At 28.6% G+C, this 11587-nt stretch overlaps 1 protein-coding gene across 1 annotated transcript; it reads right to left on the bottom strand.

Moving 5' to 3' along the window:
- Positions 1-4139: 4139 nt before the first annotated feature.
- On the bottom strand, positions 4140-5543 carry LOC125807441 (mitogen-activated protein kinase kinase kinase 18). The gene has a single exon (XM_049487161.1). The coding sequence runs from the start codon at positions 5496-5498 to the stop codon at positions 4140-4142; it is 1359 nt and encodes a 452-aa protein (XP_049343118.1). The 5' UTR covers positions 5499-5543.
- Between the last annotated feature and the right edge of the window lie 6044 nt (positions 5544-11587).

Here is an 11587-nt window from a genome sequence, read left to right as displayed (position 1 = left end):
AAACTAAAGGGGACGTTTGTTGCTTCTTTCAAATTTTATGTGTTGATTCTTGAATGTTGTTATGGCTTTGACTTTGAATGTGTTACTTGAACCAAAGATTTATATGAAATAATATTTTTACCTTTTCACAAGATATGGGGTAAAGTTAGCGTACAAATCATCTTTTTTCAAATTTTCAATAGTGTGATTACATTGAGTATGTATAGTATTGTTGTGATTCTTGAAAGTCATTATGATATTATACAAATATCTCTTTTTGTGATGTTTTAGATAAATTGAATTATTCTTTTGTTATAAAAAAATTAGTGACTTTATATAAAATTGAACAATTATTTGATTGCAAAAAATGATTTATTGAATTTAATGTAATAAAATACGATTTGAGTAATCATTCATGAAAGGTAATTAGAATTAAATCTTTGATATCGAAAGCTCGAAGCTATCAAACGTGATTGGTTGGATATCATGGTGGTTGATTTTCAAGAACTATTTTGATTGTCAAAAATGTTGGCCAGGTATTTTTTCTTCTAAATATTCTGTAAAACTTTTTTAAGATAAAAAGTATATTCACAAGTACAATGCCCCAAACAACTTGTTTTTTTTATTTTATTATAGAAAAGGTAGCATCACGATTCACTCCTAAGGATACAAATAAAAGTAGTTGATGATTAGAAGAATATGGAATAATATAAAATAAAATGAAAAGAGGAATATAGTCAGAATACAATTGGATAGAAAAAAATGTGATATTTGAAGAGTGTATAATCCTTACATATACTAGGTGAAGTCATTGCTATAGTCAGGACTATGACATTAATTTATTTGCTTTATTTTCATGACCCAAAAATAAAGGGGGGGGGGGGGATTAAATTATTTGAATTTGTACTATATATAATATGCTTTATAATTCCAATCTATAATCATGGGAATATGGTGAAAATTTCATGTTCTTGTTATAACTCAGCAAAGTGTTGTTAATTTCCAAGATTGACCATGGTTCTTGTTTAAAAATCAAGGATAGTAGGTGACAAAATCAATAATCTTTGAAGTAAACGATACAATTCATTTAAATTTTAATTTGTATTCAACGAGTTAAACTCAAAATAACTTATCAAATATTAGTCAAAATGGGTGAAATTGCAATATGAAACCAAAAATACAAAATCAAATCTAGAAATTAGAAAGGAAAAAAAAACTATTTTTTTTGTTAAAAAAAGTTTTAATTATTTATTCAAAAAGCAAAATAAAAAGGAGGGAGATAGTGTGTTGTGACTTATGACCCGTTATTTGATCCATCAAACAAACTTTGATAGACCAATTTATGAGAGTCCGGAGCCTAAAGGGCAAAAAAAATTGTCAAAAATTCCAAAAGGACACATCACTTTTTATTCTAGCCAAAAGGGCAAAATCGCTGCGTCAGCAGCGATTTTCCTCTGACAAAATGACGAAATAGCAGTGATTTCGTCTAAAAAAAATTTTTAATTAAAAATCGCTACCACAGCAACGATTTTGTTAAATTTTGTTTTTATTGTTATTATTAAAAATCGCTGCCATTGTAAAAAACAAATTATTATTTTTTGTTGTGGCAGCGATTTTAAGTCAGAATTTTTTTTTTCCTTACACATCGCTGCAGGGGCAGCGTTTTTCATGCCGAGTGCTATTATTTTCATGCCTATTATTACTTATTAATAATATAAAAATGATAAACAAGACGACAGTATACTCAATAAAATTGTTGGAGCATGAGGAAAATTGAATTATATATCATAAATAATAATAAAAGAATATTAAATTAAAAAAAAACTTTTTAAAAAAATTCTTAACCAAATTCGCTGCTATAGCAGCGATTTTGAAGAAAAAAAGTTTTTTTTTTTTTTGAGAAAATATGCAGCGATTTTTATTTTTGTTTTGTCAGAAGCCCTTTTGGTTAAAAAATTTTTTGATGTGCCGTTTTAGTTTTTTTAAAGAAAAAGCAGCGATCTTTAATTTAAAAAAATTACAAAATCACAGCGATTTTTAATTAAAAAAAATTAAAAAATTTTTTTAGACGAAATCGCTGCTATTTCGTCATTTTGTCAGAGGAAAATCGCTGCTGCCCTTTTGGCTAGAATAAAAAGTGATGTGCCCTTTTAAAATTTTTGACAATTTTTTTTGCCCTTTAGACTCCGGACTCCAATTTATGACCTTTTAGCAAATTATGTCTTAGCATAAATCTGACATAATTCATCCATTTGTCACGTTTAATAAATATAATAGAATAAGGTGAAGCTGGAGTGGTGCTAAGTTAGTTTTTTTTTTCAAAATTGAAATTTATAAATTCAAAATTCTCGATCCGTATATATAATGATTGGATATGTTACTTACATCCTAATTTGGATTATTTCCATTTGGTCGGTTTGTAGATAAGAAGAAGTACGTCCACAACAATATGGAGCTTGACACAACCACCCCACTAGTATGGCTTGTGGACCAACACTAGTTGCACCATTTGGAAAAAGTCAAGTGTTCTTTGCCTCTTCAAAGTATGAAATCATTGTTTGGCAAATTGAGTAAAACTTAATAAACCAACCCCTATTCTTCCAAACTCCAAAAGACAAAAAAAAAATGTTGCCTAATTCAAAGTGGATTTCAATGAGTCTAGTATATAGTCTAGGAAAGGGAAAACAACTTTAATTTCCTCGTTGACCTCATTCATTTTTTTCTGAGAAGTCAAAATTTAAAATTTATGAATACGAGATTTTAATTCAATTGAATTACTGTGTCTAAATTGATAATTTATACATATTCAACAGATTTCTTGAGACAATTATAGAATTTCGATCAAAGTTACTAGGTTTGGTCTGCCCCTACATGTGTGCGACACTTATATTAAAAGTCTCGATTAATATGGATCTACAACACGTAAGTATGAGCAAAGCTGCTTCGATAGCTACTGTTTCGATAGAAGTCAATTGTTATAGCTCAAATATATTTATGTTAAAATTTCATTTAATACACATAAAATAATCTATTCAGAACCTAATCAACAAAACTAGTTATGGTCCGGAGCCGATGAACTAATTTATTTATTTTTTGTTTTGCTTCTACTTTCTTTATACATGTTGATTGAATTTTGAATATAATTACAGAATTTGAGCAAAACTACTAGATGTTGCCGAACCTTTGATTTCAACACTGGCTCCATTACTCTGTGTACAACACATAAAAAAGGGAAAACGTCTATACCATAAATATTTTTTATACGTATAGCTATAATTCAAAACTTCTGATTAATCGTGAAAAGACGATCATATTCCACTCATTATTACACTTGGTGGTCCGTTGACTTCATTTTATAGCTCTAATACACGCCTAATCTATTCAAAATAAAGAAGGTTTCAAATGCTATGGCCCAATGGAAGAAAAAACGATATAATTTTCCCCGTTGACCTCATCACAAAAGTTGCGCCCATTCACCTAATCTTATTCAAACTTTAGAATGCTCCAAATACAATGGCCAAAAATTAGTTGACTCTACTTTTCCTCCAAAAGTCCATTGCGTTCACACTCAACAGAACAATTACTACTTAAAAAAAAGTCCACGCCCACTTTTTTATGTTTAGAAAAAGTAGAAGTCATATAGGGTGATGTAATATTTGCTTGTTCGTGAACTTGCTCACATTATTAATTTCAAATTCAGATAAAGAACTAGAGTTGCAAAAAAGTGTTTAGGATGATTCTTTGCAATATGATAGAAAACATATTATTGTATGTAATTCTTACGCTAAATGGTGAAAAGATGCGTTGCACTATCGAGTGGTTTTACTGAACTAAAAAAGGCAAAAAAAGTTAAAAATAAAGTAAGAGACTTATAAAATATCTGTACACGACAAGTACATGTAATTTAAATCTAATTAATTCTAGCCTTGTTATTTACAATATTTTTCCATGTCACAAAGACACAAAGTGACAAAACTAGTACTTACTGGCATTTATCCGTTTGCCTTGTTAATGATAAATTACAATAGGCAGTGTAATACCACCAGTCGAGTTTACAGAGGGTTTAGTGTACACTGTACACATACCTTATTCCTGTCTTATGTTGATGTAGAGATTGTTTCTGAAAAATCTTCAAGTTCGAAAAGAAGAAAATATGACAACTAATATGGAAATAGTAACAACGTGATATGAGAAAGTGAATACACAATTGGACGAAAAAGTTTCAATCTTTTTATTTCAGAATCATTGAATTCAGATACAAAAACATCTCCAACAATCTCAGGAGAAATAATCAAATTTATACTACTACTAACAGTATGAAAAAGGCTAATAATCTCATAGTTAATGCAATCAACTAAAAGAGCTTCAAAGTTCAATGAGGTCACAAACTCATCTTCAGAAAAAACTATTGACTCCGATATTTCCATATCCAACAATTCTCCAAAACCATCGATCATCTCGCAGTTTGGCTCTGAAATTATCGAATTTTCTTCTGTGTCGTTGCATCTAACTGTCACCCAATCGTCTTCCTCAACCCAATTAGGCATCAAAGAGCATGATATTCCCACATTACCAATCAGCTGTCTGATCCTATCTGTAGCGGAATCAACGGTGTTGGTTGACTCTAATGAAGAAGATTCCATCACCTCGAACGAATTCCAAAATCCTTGATCCAAAATGCTAGTAGGAGAATCCCTCTTCAATTCTTCAAATTTCCATGAATTAGACTCTACAGATTGCAAAAATGGATGTTGAAGAAGTTGATTAGCCGTCCAACGCTCATTCGGGCATTTCATCAAACATTTACCGAGGAATTCTCTGGCATCGTTTGACAAATTATTCGGGAATTGTGGCAAATCCCCTGAATAACCAATTCTAAACAGAGCAGAAACAGGATCCTTGATCTCAGACCAAGGAACTGATCCTGTAGCCATCTCAATAATTGTACAACCAAAAGCCCAAATATCAGCTGCAAATCCTTGTTCTTCGCCTCGAGCAACTTCAGGTGCCATGAAAGCCGGTGTACCGGAAAATCCAGAATTTTTTTCATCTCTCAGCAATTTCGCACATCCCAAATCAGCAATTTTGATATCCCCATTTTCGCCAATTAAAATGTTCTGCCCCTTCACATCACAATGCACAATCCCAGTTGAGTGAAGATAATCCAATCCCTGTAGGATTTGTTTAGCGTATAATTTGATCATAGATTCATCCAACGCACCTCCTTGTTTCTTGATCAAATCAGAAAGAGTTCCACCTTGTACATACTCCATAAACATATTGTAAACTATCTTATTTTGCTCAAAAGCGATGTCGAAGCCTAAGCACTTGACTAAAAACGGAGAATTTAGCTGAGAAATAAGAGAATACTCTCTTTGCAAACAAGATTGTTCAGTGGATTTAACAGCAAAGAGCACTCCAGAAGAATTGGTAGCGAGTGAAACGGTGGCGGAAGAGCCACGACCAATTGTCGGACCCCGAGTCCACTCCATTGAATCGATTGACTCAGCTCGACTCATCTGTATTTAGCTCAATTGATAGTATAGAAGAATAGAAGAGAAGGTTGGGTATAATGAAAGAAGTATATGCTTGGTGGTGATATTTATATGGTGGAAAATATTTTGCCTACAAATGCAGCTAAGTAGTTAATGGCTATTGAGTGGAGTTGGGGTCTTTTATAAGTAGGTGAAGTGTACAAAGAATCTTCATTGTATTTGAACCAATGACAGCAATGTATTTGCTTTTTTGTACTTTTCACTATTAAGTCCTTTCCTTCCTTGTAGTCGAAACAGAGTTTGAATTTAAATTTTATGAATTTAAGATGGTTATTAGGCTTAAAATGATAACTTGATTAAGATAAATACATATTTCTATTAAAATTACTGAATTCAGTCGAATTTGTAAGCTTTACACTAAATTTACCCCTTGCGTGTAGCATCTAATTAAGGATATATTATCAATGAAATAAATTGAAAATCATAAAATTTCTATATTTCGTAACAATTTGACTTTAAAATGCTCATTTTATCCTTAATGAAATGATTTATAATTGAAACCATAACTTTCAAACGTCTTTTTTTTAGATTCTGTAGTAAGTCAAACGACTGTCATATCAATTAAAACGAAGCAATTAAATATTATTTTTTAATACATATAAGTGGTGATGAACAAAATTATTCAATATCTACATGTTAATAAAAAATAACAAATACGTAAAAAAATAATTAATCGAGGTACATTCAAGCTAATCCGATCAACATCTCCTTCCTATGTAATTTTGCCTCTCCGTCTAAGTTGAGAGGCAAGAAAAAAAACCAAGTGGAGAGTGAACCACGTGTTGGAAGGGAAGAAGAGTTGACAGCTTGGGCCGACTGCGGACTGCGGAGCGACGTTTCCTTAGCTAAAGAAAAAAGGCGTCCACATGAAGACACGTGAAAATGTGCCTTTTAATTGCGCTATCACCGCTATTGTAATACCTTGCCTATCATATTTCTCTGCTTTCCACTTCACATTGCGGCGCGTTTTACTGTTTGCGTAAGGGACCAGGCCGCGCTTTAAATCTTTACCGTGTATAGTGCTATACTAATTAATATGGGGAGCCTTCAAGTTCATTTTATTCTATGTGAACGCTATTATTATTTGAAGAGTTAAATACTACTAACTAATAACTACTTCCTTTGTCTATTTATTTTAATTAATTTTCTTTAAAATTATATATTTATGTTAAGAATTACTACTTGATTTTAAAATTCTTATTTTTCACTTATTGAAATAATTTATAATCATATAAATAATTTTGATTTATTTTAAATTTTAAGTTTTTAAATATATATATATTAAATCAAATTATATCACATAAATTGAGATGAAAGGAGTAAGTTTTTAAAATTCTTAGTTATATGGGATATTGTAAGGAGTACTTTTTAATATAATTTATAAATATGTAGATTTTTTTTATATATAGATATAAAGAATCAATATTTGAATTCACAATCAAGTGGAAACTTAAAAGTACCTATTTTATAAAGTTGAGATATTTGACAATCTTTTTAAAAGGACAAATAAATATCTTTGAATAGTAGCAGAAGTTTGAAGAAGTAATTTCTCTCCGTGAACACTCTTTGGAAGTTTGGCAAAGTAAAAATGACTATTCTAATAGTGATGAGGGTGTTTTTCTAATGAATTAGTCAAATATAAATTATACTCTTTAAAAAAAAAAAAATTCAAAACAATTTTGACAAGATATATTTTTAAAAATTTAATCAAATAGACTATAACACGAGTTCGAGAAAGGTCAATACAAGTCTAAGGAAGATTCGGCAAGTCTTTGGGGGATTGCAGTATTTTCAATGTGCTTACAAATGTGAAACTAAGAACAAATGGTATGTTCACATGATCAATATTGATCAATAGACCAAACAAACTTTTATTCAAATTTAAAAGTCCAACAAAAACTAACTATGAAGCAAAGTATTCATGAGAATTTTATTTGTAATTAATGTTTATACAAAGTCAATTCATCAAATTTAATTCAAGTCCAAGTCTTGTGCATTCACATTACCGTCATAATACCCTTAAGCCTGCCGGCAATTTCGTAAAATGAACATACATTTCCCCCTCATTTTTCATGTTTTTACCTTTTGTTAACACGGGGAGCCTTGCGTGTAACTGATAAAGTTATTGTCATGTGATCTGGAGGTTACGTAGTTTAAGTTGTGAAAAATAATCTCTTATAGAAAAACTTGATAAAACTGCGTATAAAAGTGTCTTATGATCCGCTCCTTTCCTGAATCTCATGCATAACCAGAGTTTTATTACACTGAATTGATCCTTTTTTTAATCATATATTTTAAGTTTTAAAACTATCTGCCAATAGAATGAAGGACTCAAGATGAAGACGGACGAATTTTTAATTTCCAGTATGACTTGCGATATTTTTTATTTTCAATAGATTTTACAAGAAACTAAATAAGAAGTGTTGGAGATTTAGCATTTTAATATTAAAAATGTTATATTAAAGGTTTTGACTAATTGGGATATATGTATACCTTTTTGTTAGTTTCCTCGGATAATTAAATTAGAGTTTGACTAAATTTAAATTTTCGCAAGAAAATTCCACACTGGAATAAAATGCTCCCTAGCAAAAGCAAAATAAAGGAATACTTACCTCTCCACCACAATTTTTATAGGTAGATATACATATACCTTTGCATAATAAACCTATAAATAAAGTTGAAGGGGTGTATGATACATTTAATCTTACTCAAAAATGCTAGCGTCATTGACGCTTGAAAGCATAGCAGCTATATCGATAGCTACAAAGTAGGCAGCATTTAAATATTAAAAACCGTAGACTCTCTTTTTAGTTCTTCAATTATACATAAAAGAAATTAGGAGAGGGACGACTTATATAATATAAAAATTGAAGTCAAACATATTCTACTATATAATATATCTTTATTTTCTAAGGGAGTTTATATAATATATAATATAATATAATATATAATAATATAATATAATAAATCATTTACAAATGACTTAAAATATTTAATATTTAAAATTCTACCATAAAATAGGTTGACTCTCAAAATTCTATCCGGGTCACATATATTGAGACAAAAAAAAAAACATATATCATTTTCAAATTATCAAAAAAGTATTAAAAATAATAATAATTAACAACTTAAAATATCTGGAAGACATTTTAAAAGGGTTAATTTTGTAATTTTATCCATATCACATAAATTAGGAAGTTATTTGAAAGTTACATAAAAATATTATAAATCACAATAATGAATAACTTAAAAAAAAAAATTAAAAAAAGTGCAAATTTGGATGACTCTTCAAATTTCATTTGTGTCACATAAATTGAGACAACAAAAATAGCATATATTGCGTCCATTTTAATTTATTTGTCTTAATTTTTTTTTTATATTTACAAATTACGTAAAAATACTATAAATCATGATAATTGACAACATAAAATATGTTTTGAAAAAGATACAAAAAATTGCACTGATTCTTCAAGTTAATCTATCGTAAAATTACTATAAATCATGATAATTGACAACATAAAATATTTAAAAAAATATACATATAAAAAATTTCGATTGATTCTTGAAATTAATCTATCGTTAAAATTTATGTATAAAATACAATAAATCGTGATAATTGACAACTTAAAATATTTATTAAAAATGCACAAAAAAAGAAATTGACTGATTCTTAAAATTAATCTATCAATGTCACATAAAATGAGACAAAAGTAGTAATATGTATTATTTAATGTCAAATTACTGAAAACTACGTAAAATGTATTGTAAATCTTAACAATTAACAACTTTTGATTAACTCTTGAAATTTCATCTATGCTACATACATTAAGACAAGTGGAGTAATATATATTAAGTATTTACAAATTACGTAAAAATATTATAAATTACATTATTAACAACTTAAAATATTTAAAAATCATATTAAATTTAAATAACTCACTATATTTTATCTGTGTCACATACATTAGGACAAAAAATAATAGTTATTGGGCCCATGCGTAAGAGAGTTTATGCCCAAGTATAATATATAATATTCAATGACTCTCCAAATTTCATTTGTGTCACATAAATTGAGACAACAAAAATAACATATATTGGGTCCATTTTAATTTATTTGTCTTATTTTTTTCAATTTTTTATATTTAAAAATTGCGTAAAAATACTATAAATCATGATAATTGACAACATAAAATATGTTTTGAAAAAGATACAAAAAATTCCATTGATTCTTGAAGTTAATCTATCGTAAAAATACTATAAATCATGATAATTGACAACATAAAATATTTCAAAAATAAATACATTTAAAAAAATTCGATTGATTCTTGAAATTAATCTATCGTTAAAAATTATGTATAAAATACAATTAATCGTGATAATTGACAACTTAAAATATTTATTAAAAAAATAGAAAAAAAATTCACTGATTCTTAAAATTAAATCGTGATAATTGACAACATAAAATTGTTCGAAAATGTTGTATGTGGTAGTCTTATTGTGCCTTCAATAGCGTCAAAGAAAGTACAGGTTTGTGATAAAAAAACTTATTCCTTTATCCACGCAAACAATCGCTTCAAAAACTTCGTTATTAGCCCCAAAACATACCATTTATGTTATGCACGGGCAACAAAATCTAGTATATATTATGTGAGATACTTAACGCAATCGCAAAATTATAAGTTTTGGTATAAAATCAAAATTAAGCATCCATTTGATATTATGAGTGACAAAATATTTTTTATATTAGAAAGAAGTACGAGTATATATATTTATTAAATGATCATCGAACTATTGAAAATAAATGAACAAAATAAACTTACTTTCTTTTTTCTAATATTAGAAAATTTATATATCTTTTGTTATTTCATCCAATCTGAAAAGTAATATATTTAGTCACTTTGTAATGTCATGACGTATGTTCTTTTAAGAAAAAATAAATAGAAATATTAAACTCAATCTATTTTAATCAAATAAAAAATTCTATTTCATCTGATCAAATACCCGTCCTCTATTTTTTTTTATTTTTTTTGCATATTTATCAAAAGTTCTTTAACTTTATATTTTTCTAACCTATTTTTTTTAAAAAAAATATGTTTTAACCGATGATCTAATAGAAATAACATTTCTATCACATTCAAAGAAGGCGTAAAAATTGTGATGAGCAATTTTTAATTTTCGGTCAAAAAAATGTGAAGCTTAGGGGTTCATCTGAATTACTTATAACGAAAAAATTATAATATTTATATGATATTAAAATTATATTTTATGTATATATATATATGCTCGATATCAAATCTTTTTCGACTAGTTATAGTATGTTCATTTCTTTAAATTTTGAACCCGAGTAAATTTTTTGGCTCCGTCGTCTCCAGCGATTAAATAGAGAAGTAAAGGCATTACATATCTGTGCGCGCCAACCTGACGTATCGTATAGCTCAGCCAAGAAAAAAGAATCCACACAACACAATTAAAGCATTTAGTTCCTTGTCGTTTTGGTCGAACTACCACCACTTTTTATAGAAAAATTAATGAATATTGTTCTACACTAGTTTGGTAATTTAGGTAAAAAGCTACAAGAGGAAAAATTGAAAGCCAATTTAACGGCTGCAAAGTTGGTACAACAAACTTCTTTTTTTCATCAGTAGTTATAGCATCTTTATACTTGTTAAAGTAAGATTCCACAACCTCATAACAACAGTTTAAGCACAGCCGCCCACAACTGTCCTCCAAGATAAGATAAGCCTATGGACGGGACGGAGCTAGTAAAGGTCTAGGAATTCATCTGAATTCCCTTGGACGGAAATTATATTGATTATATATGATTAAAATGATTTTTTTTATGTGGATATGCATTTTGTATTTCATATATATAGGTTTGATGGTAATATTAGTTCACGCCAATATAACTTGTCTAGTTTGTTAAAGTTTGAATTGGTTATATCCATTTATTAACACAATTCATATTAGCCAAACTCATTGCATTTAAATGAGTATAAAAAATGGAAGTTATTGCCTAAATTGAGATTGGAGGAATATTTATTAAATTTTATCAT

This window comes from Solanum verrucosum, unplaced genomic scaffold, assembly GCF_900185275.1.
Source record: "Solanum verrucosum unplaced genomic scaffold, falcon-dt-bn FXZP01000277.1, whole genome shotgun sequence".
NCBI classification, from domain to species: domain Eukaryota; kingdom Viridiplantae; phylum Streptophyta; class Magnoliopsida; order Solanales; family Solanaceae; genus Solanum; species Solanum verrucosum.
Note: the sequence above shows the minus strand (reverse complement) of the source record. Positions and strands in the feature narration are given on the sequence as shown.

Coding starts and splice junctions, on each gene's coding strand:
- LOC125807441 (XM_049487161.1), bottom strand. CDS start 5,498: ATGAGTCGAGCTGAGTCAATCGATTCAATGGAGTGGACTCGGGGTCCG.